The sequence below is a fragment of the Rhinolophus sinicus genome, chromosome 6, assembly GCF_057876585.1.
Source record: "Rhinolophus sinicus isolate RSI-liver-muscle chromosome 6, RSI-T2T, whole genome shotgun sequence".
Taxonomy (NCBI): Eukaryota; Metazoa; Chordata; class Mammalia; order Chiroptera; family Rhinolophidae; genus Rhinolophus; species Rhinolophus sinicus.
This window is the reverse complement of record NC_142506.1, coordinates 16,226,676-16,246,132: the sequence shown is the minus strand read 5'-3', so window position 1 is coordinate 16,246,132 and position 19,457 is coordinate 16,226,676. Positions and strand designations below refer to the sequence as shown.

Sequence of the window (19,457 nt, the reverse complement as noted above, 5' to 3'; positions counted from 1 at the left end):
AATGTCATTTCCGGTGATCCCACTGGCACATCGGCCACCTTTCTAATGCGTTTTCAACAGGCAGGAAAAAGAAGACCCATGTGATTCCTCAGCTTCACAGAACCGGTGGGAAACACGATACTTTTGCAAAAGGAGAAAGGATTTTTTTTTTAAAGACAAAATCAGATGAGTGATGTGCATCCTTGGTTGAACAACTTGACGGGAAATGAAAATCTATTGCATTTTGGCAACAGTTACAACAGGTGGTTGGAATTCTGGGCACTTGCCAAACCACCTTGAGCTTCTATATGACTGGCAAGCTGCTGTATCACATTGCACATTGCAATTATAATGAGCTGTAAACAGATAGGTCAAATGAAAGAAATGAAATGAAAACAATGGTAAACACACACAAGTGGTAAGTCTGAAATTCTAGGAGTCTAAAAGTCTAACGTGGTATAACAGAACAGACAAAATAATGACAGTAACAACGGTTATTTATTGAGTGCTTACTATGTACCAAGCACTGTTCTAAGTATATTATGTGTAATGTTACTCATTTAATCCTCATAGTAACAACCTGTGAAGTAGGAATTATTATTATCTCCACTTTACAAGGGAAGAAAGCAGAGAGGTAAGCCGCCCAAGATTTCACAGCTATGGCAGAGCTTCTATTGCAAATCAAGCTACCAATCTCCAGAGCCCGTGTGCATAAACGCCATGCAATGCATGGCTGGAAGTCAAGAGATGTGTGTTCTATTCCCGATTCTGTCACACAGGCCACATGACCTTGGGCAAGTTGCCAAACTTCCCTGGATCTCATTTCTTTATCTATATGATGCAGGAATTACACTGGCTCTTCAAAGTCACTTCCACATTCTTATTACTTTGCCCTCCAGACAAAACTATCTGACACCATCATAACATGATTGAACACCGTGCTTCTCTCCTCAGACAAACACACAACAGACATGAAGATATACGCTGTATGTACACAATCAGCAATGAGCTCATAGGTCTCTGTACAGGAAAAGCAGACGAGGAAAGCTGAGGCCTAAAGAGGCTCCGTCGCCAACGTGCCCTAGAATATCTACTTCATACTTTGAATTGAAGGCTGCTTGTTTCTTAGCTTATTTTTATAGAAACTTAAGATTTCTTCTGACAGCATTACTTACAATAGCCAAGACGTGAAAACAACCTAAGTATCCATCAATGGATGAATGAAGAAAATATATATATCACATTTATGTATACACATACACACACACACACACACACACACACAAACACACACACACACAGAATACTATTTGTGACAACATGGAAATCCTCCCATTTGTGACAACGTGGATGGACCTTGAGGGAATTATGCTAAGTGAAATAAGTCAGACAGAGAAAGACAAATATTGTATGATCTCACTTATATGTGGAATCTCAAAAAAACTGAAATCATAGATATAGAAAACAGATTGCTGGTTGCCAGAGGCAAGAGGTGGAGGGACGGGCGAAATAGGTGAAAGTGGTCCAAAGGTACAAGCTTCCAGTTATAAGATAAAGAAGTCCTGGGGATGAAATGTGCAGCATGGTAACTACACTCAGGCACCGCACAACAAGTTTTCAGTCAACAGCAGACCGCATCTATGACAGTGGTCCAATAAGATTATAATGGAGCTGAAAAATTCCTATCACCTAGTGACACAGTAGCCATTGTAACATTGTAGCGCAATGCATTACATGTCTGTGGGATGTTGGTGCAAACAAACCTACTGTGCTGCCAGTTGTATAAAATCAGAATACCTCCAATTACGTACAGTACATAATACTTGATAATGACAATAAACGACTATGTCACTGGTTTGTATATTTACTATACCATACTTTTTATCATTATTTTACAGTGTACTCTTTCTACTTAAAAAAAAAAAAGTTACTGTAAAACAGTATACCGTGTTACACCAGTAGCAGCCTCACACATCTCGTGTTTACCAAGTCTCTTGATTGCATCCTTTTCTCTTGTGCTTGATTTAATCTCATGTTGTTTTGTACAGTAACAGGCTGTACAGGCTTGTAGCCAAGGAGCAATAGGCTATGTCATGTAGTCTAGGTGTGTAGAAGGCGATACCATCTAGGTTTGGGTAAGTGCACTCTGACGTTCGCAGTGATGAAATCACCTAATGACGCATTTCTCAGGACAATTCCAGTCGTTCAGAAACCCCTGACTATACAGATAATAATACTGTATTGCATAGATGAAAGTTGCTCAGAAAACAGATCTTGAAAATTCTCATCACAAGAAAAAAAAATTGTAACTATGTGAGCTGATGGATACTAACTAAACTTGCTGAGGTAAGCATTTTGCAATATAGACAGACATATACCAAATTACTATGTTGTATGCCTAAAACTAATACATTGTTACACGTCAACAGTATCAATACAAAATGATTTACTTTGATAGTTCATCTTTTTTGCCCTCTTTCATCCTACTTGCGTTACTCAGACATAGCTAAGTTTAAAATAAGTGCAGGAAGAATACTACTCTATCTTTTAACTGTACTAAACATTTAGGAACATGATTTTATCTTAACATAAAATACTGTTCAATTTTTTAAAAATATGTAATATAACTCTACATTCTAAGTACAGAAAATATTATACATTTCTACTCTTTGAATCAATAAAAGACTGACTGCCCTACAGGTTTGCAACATTGCACTTGCATACTTCAAAATGCAGTTATAAAAGGTGTTGCTTAAAGGTGGCTTTTTTAATGCAGTGTGAATTTTAAAGGAGCATGCAGGATACAAGAAATGGTGTTTTCAAGAAAAATTTATTCTCTGCCTCTCAGCAAAGCAAAAACATTACAGTATTAGAACCCCTCTGATTAGATTTTTCAGATTGGTGCAGATACACAGACCTAAAAATCATTTGGGAAAATGACCTTACCAAGCTTTGTAAAAACATTAAACATAATTCAGACTTAATCAAGTGTCACAGGATTGCTACCAAATCTGAATCCATTTTATAAAGACCTACTAAGAAGCCAAGAGATAGAGATACAGTGCATCCTCCATTTTATCTACATACCTTGAGTCCTTGGATGCAAAATCCCAAACAAGCTAACACAAACAAGCCAGGTTTTAAAGGGAGAAAATGGAGGCCAGTGGGAGAAACAATCGTACACCTTCCCTCTGCTTTTTCTTCCCCTTCGCTTTTTAATTAAATGGTAAATCTCAATATGAATTCATCAGAAGTCTGATAGCTCAATTAAGCACTATGTTATTATATACTCTGGGGCAATGCTTCAATATCAGCTAACAGTTTGGATGTAACCTGAGCAAAAAAAAAAAAAAAAAAATGTAAGCCAAAAGTTATATGCAACCAACCATTTGGGGAAAAAGTTGCAATTAAGGTGGGACAAAAAGTCCCAATATCTACAGACTGTTAAAATTAAATGATAAAAAGACCATAATGGTTTCCCCTGTAAGAAATTCTTTAGATTCATATTATGCATTAAACCCCCTCAGTTCATTTTCATTTGGTTTCACAGATACTCATATCCAACAGAAGAGTGAAAAAAGAAAAAAGAAAGAAACGATCTTGGGGGAAAAAAAAGGTTTATTAGCAGAAACATCCCATTTGAAGACAAAAAAAACTCTCGGTGAATCAGCAAATGATGCAAAAGAACTTAGAGGACGCAAGGGAGGCTTGTGCTATAAACCAGACAGTGATAGCTACAGAATTCATCCTTTGAATACATGATCAACAGTGGTAACATTTCCACTGGTTAAATAAATGTAATTTTTTTTTTCTCATTTATTCAAACTGGGTACCTTGGCACAGTGCTAGGCTGGGACAATACATCGGTGAGTGAGCTCAATGTCACTTTCCCAATGAGGCCTTCCTTCCCCTCCATATTTTAAATTGCAAAACCCTCACCTCCACTCTCATCATGCATCCACATCACCTTGTAAGTGTTTTAAAAACCTGAAATTTTATACCTAGAGCGTCTGATTGGCTGGGAGTAAGGCCTGGGCCCCACTAGATAGGGAGCCACTGCCTTAAACCCTTTTCATTAGCTGCTTTTCTTTGCAGCATCTAGCACCTTTTAATGAGCAGTAAGTGGCATGGTATCAGCTTCCAGCCACTAGGCAATAAACATCCTGAAGGCAGCGATGTGTCTGTTTTGCTCACTGTTGAATCCCCATCCCCAGTGCCTGCACATAGTAGGTGCTCTATAAGTATTTGTTGAGTAAATTAATGAAAAGTCAACATGAATTCTCCCCTCAGGACCTGTACAATCTACTGGGGAGACAGAAAAACAAACAGTTAAATGAATAGAAAACCACAGCTGCAGCAAGTATTACATGTTCTGTAAGAGCACATACCAGGAGAATTTGTCCACATCTGAGGCTACCAAGGAAGTGACTCTGGAAGAAGTAACATATGGAGCGGCGGGGTGGGGTGGAGTGGGGGTGCAGCTTTTCAAAAAAGAGAGACGAGGGAGACAGAGGAATAATGTGGCTGTGCCACGGGCTGGTGATGGAAAGGCAGGCTGAGCTGGAGCACGCTCACCTTGCTGTCATGTGATGCACTACCAGAAGCCTCCGGGGCAAGTTCAAGTACAAACGTGGCATGGTCATATCTTTTATCAGCTGAGCTGTACATGATTTCCACCCATCTGTCAGGGTTCTGGAATATATTTAGGAAGTGTGCAATCCATTCTATACCTCCACCCATCAGCCCCCATCCTGGGCACCCCTGGGAAGGTGGGAAAAGCAGGCTAATGACATGCACCCCAACATACCTGCCAGGGCAACCCCTTAGTAACAGATCAGATGTCCCCTCACCCTCTCATGGGCACCTCCCTTCTCCAATCTCCAACCGCCATATGCCCCAATACTTCAGGCATGTGGGCCAGACTGATCCAGGGCCATTTTCTTTACCTGAGCCCATGGCCCAACTCATTCTGGGCACCTGTCAATCAAGAATCACTGGCATCAAAGCATGGACCACAATACCAGGAAACTTGACTTCTCACAACAAGTGCTGAGAGGTGTCATAAAACCCCAGAAATCCGAGTTAGCGGCCAGCACCAGGACCCCAATGCTAACTCAAAGGAGACCCCCACACACCCGAGCCCTGGGAGAACTTGCTAAGCTTGGTAGAACGTTTTCAAATGGAAAATGTATTCTTAGGAGCCCCAAAACACTTTCATGTTCACCGCCTGGGCAAAAGGAGTTGTAAAATGCATTCCTTGTTGCTCCACTTTCTTAAACAAAGGACAGTGTACACAAGTGATCACACAGGGTCAACACGGCACTGTGGTGTAGTCCATTAAATATTTACAGAAGCTCAGGTGGGTGACAGGCATGGGGCTAGGGGGTGGGATTTACAGGCAGACTCCAGAAGTGTCTGTAGGACACACTCTCGGGCTCCGGGCCAGCTGTTCTTAAATGGCAGTGCTTCTTTCGTTCTTCTGGCCGTTACATTTATAATTTCCTGGCCTGCTTCCTTGCATTCGGCTTGCCAGCTGTCCCTTCTTCCCAGATCTGTCTACAAGAATCCCTCTCTCTTTAAATTTACTGCTTCTCATCTACTGCGCGCTGCGAAACCAGATTGCCAAACTGGCGAGAATTGTCCCTCTAAAGTTAAGATGAAATAAATGCTAGGTGAGAAACCCAAATGATACTCTCTATCCATCAATCACACTGCGATTGTGTGGCCTTTCTGACCTCAGTTCCAGCTGTGCCGAAGCTACGGTGAAGAATGCAGGTTCAGAAGTCAGGTGATCTTGGGGCATACCCTAGGTGCATGCTCTTAGGAAAATCACTTTTAAGGATTCTACGCCTCCATTTTGCATCTAAAATGAGTATCTTTCTGTGAGGATGGACACCGAGATTACAGAAGATACTACTGCTCGTGACTCAACACACAGTACACGCTCAAGAAATACTAGCTGCTATTGTCATCATCAACTGGGCTCAAACAGGTCAGTGCCAACAGGATATGGCTTCACAGCACCTGCCACAGCCAACTTCCCCCAACCACCGTCCCGTTCCAGGAAGCAACTTTAGGCTGTTCTTTGCAAAAAGGACTGCCACTAATTAAATCAAGAATGGCAATGTGACGGGGCAGTCTTTTCAATGATGAGGTCTCATCACACCTAAGACGTGGCCTCCTATGAATGGTTCTCCCAGAAGGAGTCGTGGTCACAGCAAAGCAATCAGGATGGCTTCCTTCAGGGCCTGGAAGAGAGGATTCAGGAAAGACTGGCCAGGGGTTGAAAGACACACCCAGGAACACTAGTGCTAGACTAGTGCTACAAAAGCCCAGAGGGGAAAGAAAGGAGCCAGTAATCCCAGGTATTGCGCTGGGTCCTAAGAACGTACGGGAACAAGATCCAGTTCAGTATGTTCCATGTCATCTCACAGTATATCCTGTGACGTACTTAAGGTGGCCTGAGTGATTTTCTGCTCTTTGCAACCGAAGAGCCTGTGAGGCTACCGTGTAGCTGAGTTCCGTGTGGATGAGGTGTCCCCCCAGATGTCACCCTCAACTGATGAAGGCATCAAAGTCAACTGCAAAAGGGGTAACCTGCATTTTTAGAGCAGTCAACCAGGGAACTTGGAAGATATGGAGTCAAGTAAGTGCCTGACTGCCCCATCTGCTCCAATCCTGCCTTACCCCACCTGCAAGCTTCAGCTTGAAGGACCCAGGTAGGTCTTTCCACGGCCCACACAAACAATGACTAGGCTTCCAAGGCAATAGCCACAATTTCCTGCAGATTAAGTATCAAGGAAGAGATGAGCAGAGTCATTTCTGTGGCCTATTTGATAACAGCCAACTTATGAAACTAAGCGAACCGCTGAGGTTGATTAGAAAATGGCAGGAAGATGGTTTTTAATAATAACAACACCTTGTAGAACACATCAGTAGTTACTAGGTACATTCACACCCTTCACTTCATTTGAACGACCCTGTGCACGAATGTTGTGATCCCCACTTGCAGATGTGGAAACTGAGGCTTACAGGACTCCGTGTGGGTCAGTTCCTTCCCTGTTGCAGGGTCACGGGCTCTCTTCTAATGAGATTCCCAGAAGACAAGAGGGCACATGAAATGAGGAAGTATATCCCCACAAATCTCACTGCTGTTCAAAGCAATTACAATGCAAAAGCCCTAAAAATAACTAGGCATACACTGTAGGTTCCTTTTGTTTTCTGTCTCAGTTTTTAAATCACTTACAACAGTGCTTCATTTCCACTTGGAATCCCACACCTTCCTTACCTGGATGCCCAGAGGTAAAGCCATGCCCCAATTCACCTCCAATGGACCATGGAGTCAACAATCAAAGAGAAAATAGAAAGAGGGCCTTGATTAACTGACACAGTTAGCTAAAAGAATGACATCAACCTAGGTAAAGCCTGCAGGTTCTGAAACCCAGGCAAGGCTGTATACTGCAGGGAGCAGGAAGACGCATGCTCAATAAGAAAGGCATGGCGGTTTATGGCTCCAACAAAAACAAAACTTCAAAGGAAACAGAAGTTGTGGGAGCTTCAAAGACCCCATGTAGGACCAATTAACACCTACAAATGTTTATCTAAGCAGTCATTTAATGGTGGCTACTCCACTGAAATGGGTGCTTGGCCTCTCCTCAAAAAATAGCTCTTCTTCCCAAAAGACTGGGTTGGGGGTGAGGGAGGAAGTTCTGTGTTGGTTTCTGAGAGAGATCCTGGTCCAAAGGAAAACAAATACTCAAAACAGTAAGATTCATCACAGACTTATTTATTAAAAACAAAACAAAACCAAAAAAAAAAAAAAAGAATGAGGAACAAGTTAAATCTCTAAGAAAATGTCAATGGTTAAATTATGAGTTATAAACACAAAAGCATCATGCAGCCCTTAAAAATCCTATTTTAATATTTTAAGAGGATTTTCCTATTTAGTCAATGAGGAAAATGCTTTTGGATACTGTGAAGAAAAAAAAGCAACATTCAAAAATACATTGAAAGCCTGACTTCAAGTTGATAAAACCAACAGACAAGAAAGGTGAGAACCAGCTGGAGTGGTTCTCCCTGCAGTGGCCCCAGTTCCTGAGCTTATGTGTCTGGCACAAACAAGGCACTTAAAGAAAATGTACTGAATTCATTATTTACTTACTATTAATTAAGTAATGATTACCATATCTATAAAAGGTACTTGGATCTGAGCGATAAAACGATCTAATCATAGAGCAGTCTACATACAGAGGGTGCCAAAAACAATGTATACAAATTTTAAGAAAGGAAAAAAGAGAATTAAAATTGCAATACTCCATAGATACCAATAACCAAAGATGAATACAGGTCACATTGGACTTCTGCAATGACAAGAGGTGCTCAAAGTGGTTACCATCAGCGTCCAGACACTTCTGATGACGGCAAACTACTGCTTGAGCAATGTTGACCCAAGTGTCCACTTGTATACATTTTTTTTTTGGCATTCTCGAGATACGTGTGTTATAACAGGTCAACTACACCGTTTAATAAGAGTAGGGAGCGCTTGCCATGGGGATTAAAGAAGAAATTTATTTTCATATTCATATTGTCTGAGTTTCCCCAGTTTTCCACAAAGGCTTTGCATATAATGTTGATAGTTTTTTCAGCACTGTTTTTCTTTAGGGAGCCTAAGGACGTGGCAGCCGTGGTGGGGTGTGTTCCAGAAACCTGGCCCATTCTGTCAGAAATGGAATCTTCCCGCGGTTCTACCACTTCCGTTGGCTCACACTGTCCACCAGGGACAACAGCCACCGCTATCCCACCTCACCATTCACCTACAACTACAGAGGGCACCCCTGAGGGTGCGGGCAGCGAGGGCAAGGTCACACACGATTGGTTCCCTTGCCCACTTTTCTTAGAAGAGCTCTAGGAGAGAATCAAACGCGGAATCTACGTAGACAAGGTTATAAAGCTCTTAGAGTAGAAAAATTTGAGGAGGTCAATGCTTTACTGTCAGACTTAGGTGCATCTGTGTCACATCTCTGAGCCAATTCCCACCCCCTCGTGGGAAACATGTTTATAAGAGGCAGCAATGAAAATCAGATCAGATACACAAACACCTGAATTACACTGAACTCACTAATAACTGCCATGTAAACAGGTAGACATTTTGTTTGATTCTTTAAGATGGTAATAGTTTGTGGAGGAAAGAGAATGGTCTCGGGAATCCAAGACCCTGGTTAGAACACCACCATGGCCTCCCTAGATGTGACTTTGGGATTCTTACTTCACTGTCTCCGGGCCTGCATTCCAATCTGTAAAATGGGGATTTAACCCACTTGATACTGTTGTTGAGAGGCTTAAAAGAGCCAATGAAAGTAAATTTAAGTAACAGGCACTCGATAAGCCTTCCGGTTTTGAGGGCGTCCCGTGTTTATTAAAGGAACATGGTCACAGGTGAAAGGGCTCCAAGTAAAAGTGCTTCGTCCTTAAGCTCATGGGAACACCAGCTCCCATGTTCATTTCTGAACATGGAACATATTCAGAAGACAGCAGAAGCCAATGACCACTTAGCCTGACCTGGTTTGTTCTGAAGAGGCTGTGCTGAAAAGTGAATGTCATGAGGCAGAAGCAAGCCTCAGTGAAAACGGGAGAACTGGGAGCCAGAAAACCTGGCCTTAGTTCAGCCACTTGCAAGCTGGGCAGCCTTAGACAAAGCAACTCACCACAACTGGCCTCAGTTTACACACCTGTCAAGACACCTTGCAAGATGGGTGTGAGGCACAGCAGCCAGGCCCTATCAAACACAACCTCTGGTGTGACATTAGGGTACTCAAGGTCATTGTTGGCAGGTGTTTCTAACAAGTGTTCTGGAGAGGCACATCTGCCTTCAGACAAAGAGAACAAACACCACCTGAGGGTGTGACAGCTCCCCCTTTGCCACGTCTGTCCCATCCAAAGCTGCTGTCACAGTCAGGGGAACCAAAGGTGGCTTCCCAGAGGCGGGGCCTGTGGAAGCCTTAGTAGCAAGACATTTTCTATATGACAAAATCCTGCAGGCTCCTCACTTAAATCGCAGATTCCACTCTAAACCTTCATTTGTTGAACTGCACTCAATCAAAATGCAAACGTCCCTAGAAGTAGCACACAACCCCCCAACCTATACTCGTAGGGTCCTTACACATGAGGCTCTCAGGTGTTCTCAAAAAGGCAAGTTCAGAGGAGGTGAGAAAGGGGGAAGCAGAGAGAACTAGAACCTCAGTGAGAGACGTGCTTGCCAACTTCACACTTTTGCACAGGGCTGGCCCGATCTGTTTTTAAACTGTGCTTATGTGGTTTATTTTAGAAATGCTTTGATACACCTATTGGGGAAAAGGTGCTAATATTTTACATTTAAAATGTGAGAAGTATGGGGCGGCCAATTGGCTCAGTTGGTTAGAGCACAGTGATCATAACACGAAAGTCGCCGGTTCGATTCCCACATGGGCCAGTGAGCTGCACCTTCCATAACTAGACTGAAAACAACAACTTGACTTGGAGCTGATGGTTCCTGGAAAAACACATTGTTCCCCAATATTCCCCAATAAAAAATAAAAAAATTAAAATTAAAAAAAAATTTTTAAGTAAACTATTGAAAAAAACAAACAAAACAAACAAACAAAAACTGAGAAGTACAATTTCTACCGTTCATTTTGGAGGAGGAAAACCGTCCTCTAAGGTTCCCTGCTGGACCATGCACTTGCTCAGGGTGTCTGCTAATACAGTCTGGGATAATGAGGAATAAACAAATAATCATTTAAAAATTAGTATGTGTCTTGTGCACAATTTCTTTTAGCTGTAAATGCACCTGAATGCAACTTACCATTCAGTTAATTCCCATCCTAGTCCCTAAACTTCTTAGGGCCAAACTGAAAGGTCCAAAAAACTCCAAGACTAAAAAGCTCCGGGACTGACATCTTGACATCAATGAAAAGCAAAACGTAAGCCCTAGAGCAAGAGTTTTTGTAAGTCGGAGGATGCCCTTAGTAGGGGTTGTGTCAACCCCTAAAACTTTATAACAAATTGTTACGTGTGTCTGTTTTGTTTTGCAAAGTTTGTCCAAAGTCTTCATCAGGATTCCAAGAGAAATTCCCTAAGAAACACCATCAATAAGGGTCTAGTGTCTGCAGAGCTTGCAAGTGTGTCTGTAACAGACAGTGGAAGATTGTAGGTCAGAGGGAAAAATTCAGAAGGCTTGAATGCTAGGGCTACCCCTGCCTCTCTCTACCTCGCTTTCTGACTTGAAGCAAATCCCTTAAGAACATTCTATCCCTCAGTTTCCAAACCTGTAAGATGAGGATGCTGGCGCTGAATGATCACTTAGTTTCAAGACCCTTAAAAATACCAGGATAGTGAGGTAGTTTCAACAAACACAGGAAAACATGTCCAAAAGGCTGGCACAGCATCCTGCCTGTTCCCAGAAGAGGGGCTTAAAATATTCACCACTGCTTTCCTTGAGGGGGTCAAAGATAGAAGCCACCTCTCATTTCCTTCTCTTTCTTCTATTTCAGAAAGCCGAATTTGCAGTTTCACAATCATGCCCTGTGAAAAGATTGCACGATGAAATTCATGCAAAAAATACAGTGATTCTGGAAGGATGCAATAAGAAGCTCCAAGAATGTAAAATAGAAAGAATTTCTGTAAAGCCTCATTACAAATCATCTCATCACTGCAGCAACTTTTTTAGTCAGTGTCATCTACATCTGTTAATATATGTAACTGATGAAAATTAATTATCAGTGTCATAAAAATGGGTGTTTTAACATAATTCTGGAATTCTGGATAAAACGTACTGCTCTCTTACCAGAGAAAAGTGTTTTTCTTTATTCCATGCCGCTCTCTATACTTTTAATAACAAATGTCTGATTTTCACGAAAGTGCAGGTGAGATGAATGTCCTCGACCACTTAACACGAGATCTTTATTGTCACATAACATTAAATTGCACTAAGAGTAACTTTTTCTTAGTTGATACACTTGCATATATCCTATAGTATCCTAACTCAGCCATGGTACCCTAAATGTTCAATCTAATTATCAGACCCCATAAGTCCAAACCAAATTTACATGTGGTTGCTTGTGGCAGCACATTAAACTGAAGCCTTTTCAGAGGTACCTGCTAATAAAAAAAAAGAAGTAGATGAAAACTGATCATGTTTTTACATGCCACAACCAGATGAATGCTTAGAGCACCCCTGAAGGAGTCTACAACCCATTCGGCGAAAGGATAAAGTAACATTCAAGGTAACGCATCAAAAGTCACACAATGCGTCTGTGTGCAAAGTCCAACTTCGATGACTTCTACAGACTACCTTCAACATCACCTCCTTCTCTAAAGCCCTGGAGAGATCAGCATTGGATTTCTGGAGTTCTGCATCTCGCAGATGCAAGGCTGACTTACAGAAAACATCAGCATAGAAAGCATAGTAGCTGTTCTCCCTCGAGAACACAACAGGCATTACTTCCTCTGCAAGAGCATTCTGGCCACATTACAGGGCTCATTCTTTTCTTTTCTTGCTTTTCTTCTTCTTTTTTTTTTAAATTTATTGGGGTGACAATGGTCAACAAAACTACATAGGTTTCAAGTGTACATTTCTGTAACACCTCATCTGTTTATTGCATTATGTGTTCACCACCCAGAGTCAGTTCTCCTTCCATCACCACATATTTGACCCCCTTTACCCTCTTCTACCACCCCTCTCTTCCCTTTACCCCTTGGCAACCACTAAACTGTTGTCTGTGTCTATGAGTTTTTGTTTATTTGTTTGCCGTGTTCCTTTTTTGCCTGCAGTTTTATATCCCACCGTTCATGAAGTCATATGGTTCTTGACTTTTTCTGTCTGACTTATTTCACTTAGCATAATAATCTCAAGATTCAGGGCTCATTTTTCACCTTCGTGTGTCCCACAGTCAACAGTAAAAGGACATCATGTTTGCAAGCACCATTTCCCAGAGTTCTGACAACTCAAGGAGAGGAAGGAGTTAAAACTGCACATAGACCAGGCATTCTGCAGCATGATCCTATCCTAGTAAACAAGGTTAGAACTGGAAAGTGTGCAAAAGGCGGACAGGGAGAAAATCCAGAAGAGACTCCGCTCAAGAAATCCCTGCTCCCCTGCTCGGGAGAAAAGAGAGAAAACTTGCTTTCCTAACTCAATGCCACTTTTCTGATGAGGCCCAAGCCTGAGTTCCTGACCCCTTGTGGTCTTTAAACATCAACCAAAACAAGGGTAGGGTGTGGGTGTCAGATTTCTTGGCTCAATCACAAAGAAATCAAAAATTAAATTTAATTAGCAAAAATTAAAGTTTCTAGGAAACCAACTCCTCCTTCTTTCATTGCTAATCTCTAGAAAAAGCTTCAGCAGAGGCTGTAGAGATTTAATATTTATTTTGGGAGTAAGAGGGTAAAGAAGGTAGGACTTTTTTCTTGGATTGAGGGTGCTTGCTTCCCAAATAAATGTATATTTCAAATTTCCTATGGTAAGATCTCAGCTCCAGCACCTTTAGAAAAATGAAGACCACCAGGACCTTGCTACAAAAGTCGGTGAGACTTGCGTTAGAAGACACTGAAAGGTTAGACTTCATCTCGAGTTACTCCACCATAAGCCAGACAAAGAAATTCCTGAAAGGCTATAAGCGTGTTTTTTTCTTACAAGCACCCACCGGGATAGGTCAATGTAAATGTCCTGTAAACAAAGCAGTTCATTACGAACCAGTTTGTTTCTTTTGTGACAAAATTTTAATCCATTGCAACTGCACTCAAAATTCACATATAACTTCCCCTGAAGAAGAGTAACATATAGATTCCTAATTGACGTTAGCCTTAGGCTTTCCTTATGCTTGAAAAGCAAGGTGTTGGGAGTTGGGAGTTGGGAAATCTGAGTGTGGGACACTTTCTCCTCCTCTGTCTCCGATCAAGTACAGGAGGACTTTAACGTCCCTTCCAATCACCCTACAGAGGCCCGAGTGTCTGAGGAAATCCACAGACAACAATAAACCTTTCATTTCAGGGCCTCCATCCCATTATACCCTTTCCTGTTCCCCTGTTCCAATCAGGTTTGCGAAGCGTTTCCCCTATTCTACATTTCATGAATCAACTGCAAAATCTGCCAACCTCTGCCAGTTCCTCTTGTACTCAGCTGAGAGGTTCCCCCTTCCTTCCATGGGTAGCACAAGGCTGCTCTGGTTCTTAACTGGCGTAACGTGGAAATGCACTGTAGGAACTCACTACCTCTTTCACAGCCAGATACAAGTGAGTCTGGGGTACCGACCCCATCTATTAGGAAACAGACCCGCCAAGCTCAAGTTAAAGCAAGTTTGTGACTAGTTTTGACCCCAAATCCTGTGTGTCAGTTACTGTCAAAGAGAAGGAAAAAGGAAGAGTGAGAAAGGCTACAAAGTAAGCAACTCAGTTACTTAGCAACTGGACAAAACGTGCCTCACTACAGAGGGAAAGGAGGCTTCACAAGCCCATTCAAAGAGTAACAGTCTCCGATTTACATGCAAATAGATAGACAAAAGGGATAGGGAAATCTAAATTAGCAACTGGAGTTTACAGCAGTGGGGCTGAGGCCCAGATTTTAAAAACAGCTTCTCCTAGGAAGGGGACAGGCTATATGCATACAAACAAATAGACATGAATGAATGAATGAATGAATGAATGAATGAATGAAGGGAAGGAAGGAAGGAAGGAAGGAAGGAAGGAAGGAAGGAAGGAAGGATCACAGGCCACCCCAACCAACTTATATTCTCCCTTCATAAAAGTCAATGCCATGGGGGTAGGAAGAGATAGGCACAGAAAGTTTAGTAGCTAAAATCAAAATATTTCCACTACTAACAGAAATATAAGGCTCAAGTAAAGATGACAATTGGAGGCTAGGAAAATCCCAGTGAAAGCAGTTCCCCCTGCTTGTGAGAAAGGCAAAGAAAGCATCAATCTTGGGGGAAGGTCTCCAGACTGTGGGTGGATTCAGAGCCTCTTGGGGTCCCTAGATACCACCCGCCCCCCGCCCCTCACAAACACCTTCCCAGCACCTGCTGGTGAAGCAGTTTCCAAACTTGGGTCAAACCCACACCTTTCACAGGAGACACATGGCCCTGAAGGTTTTCCAAGCAACAGGGAGACACTGTCACCTACTTGGCCCAGGAAAGTGCTCCAGGCTTTTCTGTTTGCCCCAGGAGCTCTCAGTCTGGGTCCCCAGCTCCTAGCTGCCAGCTCACACCTTGAACCGGCAGCTGAGTGCCAGACTCAGAACAGGAAGGTCGAGTACAGAGGGGTCCTACGCCCCACCCGAATGCCCCAGTCTCACACCTGGACAAGGTGGGCAGTGCCCAGGGCTGATCCGGCAGAGACCCCCTCAGCCAGCCACTTACTTCTCATACTCTGTGTTGTCTCTGTCACAGCGAGAATCCTTGTGCTTTTGCCAGTCTTTGCCATGCTTGCAGGTTGTGAGGAGCAGGACGTCCTCCCCGTTATGGACGTGATATAAGGCATTCCTGGTGTCTGATCCTATCCCTGTCAGGTACCTCTTCCCCTTGAAGACCAGCATGTACTTCCTGAGAGGAGGGATGGTGTTAAACTTCAAAAACCCCCTCTCCCCTCCTGTCCTGGGATGATCCTTAGAAAAGAGGGGAATAGACACATCAAAGTTGGGTCGGAAGTTTTCAGTACTGATGCTGGCTTTGGCCAGCATGGCCTGGCCGATGTCGAACCCCACGTCCTCGGTGTAGTCAGGCCAGGTGCCAGAATATAAATTAAAAATTAAATGATTCCTACCATTGTTCCACAAGTGGAGACTCTGCACTTTGGATCTCAAATTGTGCACATACTGAGGTGACAACTGGTCTCTGTCTAAAGTATCCAGACTCAGGACAAAGAGGCACGCCTGGCTGGGGTCCGAGGTGTAGAACCTAGAGCCCTCGATGGCCGCTAGAATGTTTTGGTAACTTTCGGCGATTTTCTCCCCTTTTTGCTGCGGGTATACGTAGACTTTGAAGCCGTTTTTCTTGCAAAGGGTGAAATCGAAGCAGGACTCCATGCGGCACCTCTTGCCTTTGTAGATGCTCGAGTTGGCGTCTCGCTTCTGCCGGGGGGAAATGTGCACGTTGGAATTCTCATTTTCCAATGGATCCCAAGGAACGAAGGGGCGCAGAGCGTCCGGGAAGCGGGGCCAGAAATGGTCTGGACTCGGATGGTGCAAGCCATTCCGACCGCTGGGCTCTTCTCTCCGGCTGTGGCTCCTCGATGCCCTAAAGTGCAAGCCTCCGAAATAAAACAAAAGGGCGAGACAAGAGCCAGCTGAGAGCAGGATGAAATAGCGTTTTTTGGCCTGCATGTGTCCTGCCTGGGTCAAGAGGATTGTAAATAAACACAAGAATCACCCAAGTTTCCCAATCAACACTTTCAGCTCCAGTCCGCCATCTTCCCGCCTGTAAAGACTTCAAACTCTCCGCTCCCACCTTCTCTGGATGCCTTTCCCCAAGCCGTGGACTGATCCAGCGCATGTGGGCGATTTCTTTAACTTTCTCCCCTTCGGTCTTTCATCTTTGGGCTGCACAATGGACGCGAGACAGCGGGGCTGAATATTTCACACCCAGGGCGGGCGAGCAGCGGACTGTAATTTTCTTGCATGCAACAAGACGGAGGAAAAGAAAGAGAGGGGGGGAAGAAAAAAAAAAGCTCCCGATGCCCAATCAATGGCAAGACGAAGTGATTCCCTTGCCTCGCGGATTCCTCTCGGCAGCGTGGAGAACGAGCCCCGGGAAAGCAACTTCAACGCACCCGCACGCCCGTGCAGAGCACTCGGGTTCCAACAAGTCAGCCGAGCCCCGGGCTCAGCCGGCTAGTGCATCTTGCAGCTGGGGCGCCGTAACCTCACAAATCCCTGCATCTCTCTTTATTCCCTTCTGCAGCGGCTCCAAGACTCCGGCGGTGTTTACTCCTGCGCTCGCGGGGCCGGCCCCCGGGACGCGCGGCGGCCCGGCTGGAGGCGGCGGCGGCGGCGGCGGCGGCGGCGGCGGCGGCGCTGGGTGACGGCGGCGGCGCGTCCTCCCCGCGGGCAGTGCCGGCCCCGAGCGGCGCTTCGCAGGGCCCCGCGCGATCGCTGCCGACCGCCGCGTTCGGTCGCCGAATGTTACCCGGTTCTGAATGTTACACTTACACATTCCATTCCCGACACGACAGCGCTGACCTCATCCATCCACGCAGCCCGCGCTGCCATTGGCCGAGCGTCACGTCCGGGGTGGGCGGTGCTTCCGCTGCGCCCATTCATAACCCCCGGCCGGCGGCCGAGGCGCCGGCGCGGCGCGGGGGGCGCGGGGACTCGGGGTGTCTGTGCTTCGGTGGCGGCGGCGGCGGCGGCGGCTGCGGGCGGGAGGGCTGGTCGTGGGGTGGCCCCGGACAAGCCCCGCGGCCCCTCGGATCGCCCGGGCCTGGTCCCCGGCCTGGGACGCTCCGGGAATTAGCGCCGCCCAGAGGAGGCTCCCGCGGCGGCCGGGGAGCCCGGGACCGGCCGGCTCTCCCCGGGCCCCGCTGCTCGGGTTGCCCCGGGCGCCCTGGAGAATCCCGTCTCCTCGGCTCCCTGCCGAGAGCGCCTCCCCGAGCCGGCGGCTGGGAGTGTGCGGGATCCTAGAGCGGATGCTTGAAAATGGAACAGTGGGACGAGCCCGAGGGGTGGAGGAGGAAAAAAAGACTTCATGGAAACCGATCGCCAACCAGAAATATGCCTCTCCCCGCCCACCTTCTACCCTCGAGGCCCAGTATTTTTTATTTCCTACCAAGCATTTAAATAGGTCCCTTATTCCCCACATAGCCCATCCTTTGTTTTTCCTTCCCCCAAACCCCGAGAATAAAGAGGAAATAAATGTTACAATCCAAAGGATTGATCCCATTGTTACAATTCTTCATGTCTGTGCTGAGAGAAGACACCTATCCTAAACCCTCATTGTCTTCCTGAAAATCCTTTCCTCACTTCCCCAAGCCCCTTCTATTCTGTAGAAAGTCTATTCTGTAGAAGGCAACCAAGAAAACAAATTAAAAAAAAAAGATTTTCTAATGGCTGAGGAGAAACTGGTTAATTTGTCCCACTCCCTAAAGTGATGTTACTCTTTTTGCGGTGATGGTGGTTTTTAAGATGTCTCTTAGGATGGATGACTAGAACTGCCAACTGTCCCAGCTGTAGAAGAGAAACTTGAAGCAGGAAATGACCTTATTTAAAATTAGTGCAAGATGGTTGGTCCTTCCTTCACCTGTCCTTCCACACCCCCAGGGAACTTCCCTGGCCAGTTCAGATGAAGACCTGCAGTCCCTCCAAAGGTGCTCCAGGACCATAAAGATGTGTAGGCTCCCAAACTGTTTCTGGTCCACGCTGAGCTCCCCAGGCCTCCAGCCTGACTTCTGCTTTACAGAGAACACCTCCCACCCGGTTGCCTAAATGAAGTCCTAGGGCCCCGCCAAGCTGGACAAACAGTTGCCTAGGGCAGCAAGCTGTTTAGTGATTGTTTATTATGGGAGTGTCTGAGAGCTGGGGACAGACACTTCACAGCTTCCCTCAGGCTGCAAAAAAAAAAAAAAAGAAAGAAAAGAAAAGAAAAAACACAGCCCAGTGGGTGTGGACGAAGGGCAAAGTTACAACAAGGCAGATTGAGTGGAAAATTTTAGACATTTGTTGTTTCAGATTTATTTTAATAAAGTGAGGAAGGGGCATGGTTGGGACATTACTGTACATTCCTGAAGCCTCTCCCTATGTCTGCTGTGCCAAAGATGAGGTAGCTTTTCCAGATCTGACTTGCACCCCCACACAGTTTGGAGAGGCCTGGGACTGAAATGAGGAGCCAGTCATCTTCCAGATATGATGACTACAATGCAGATTAATGCAGTGATTGAAACCACATGACACGCAGGGGACTGCTAGGATTAGGACAGAGTATCTGGGCCCGACGGAAGTTGGGGTTGTGGGGATTGCAGCCCCTCTATGTCCCACCAGTTGTCCTGTGTGACCTTATGGGGAGCCAGCTACTGTCCCTGTTCTCTTGCATTCTCTCCCTCGCCTTGCCTAAGCATTGCTGATGGCCTCATCCCACGCCTGACTGCTCCCCAGCCCTCCTGTCACATTCCACAGCGGTGCATATTGTGAGAAAAACTTTGGTACTGAAAATTAGAGAAAACTTGGATTCAGACCCCAGATGTATCACTGACTATGGCCTTGGGCATGTGGCTTACTCTCACCAAATCTCAGTTTCTCATGTAAAAAGTCAAAATAATAATACTTTCCTTGCCAGCCTCTTTGAATTTGTAGACTGTAAATTGTTCTACATGTGTAACATTTCAAAATATAACTGGAATCTAAAGTAGCCCCTACAATGGCACTATCATGGCATCTCCCTCTGTTTTGTTTTCTTCCCTGCCCTTCACATGCGCTGAAATCCCTTGTAATTTGGTTGCTGGTTTACTGTCTGTATTTC

The 19,457-nt window shown here is 44.8% G+C and overlaps 1 protein-coding gene across 1 annotated transcript in view; it reads right to left on the bottom strand.

Moving 5' to 3' along the window:
• EXT1 (exostosin glycosyltransferase 1) overlaps positions 1-16,786 on the bottom strand; it is a 269,989-nt gene extending 253,203 nt beyond the window's left edge. Inside the window, exon 1 of the mRNA XM_019714506.3 lies at positions 15,369-16,786. Coding sequence (XP_019570065.1) covers positions 15,369-16,330 — 962 coding nt within the window. The 5' untranslated portion in view covers positions 16,331-16,786. The remainder of the gene's footprint in view (positions 1-15,368) is intronic.
• Between the last annotated feature and the right edge of the window lie 2,671 nt (positions 16,787-19,457).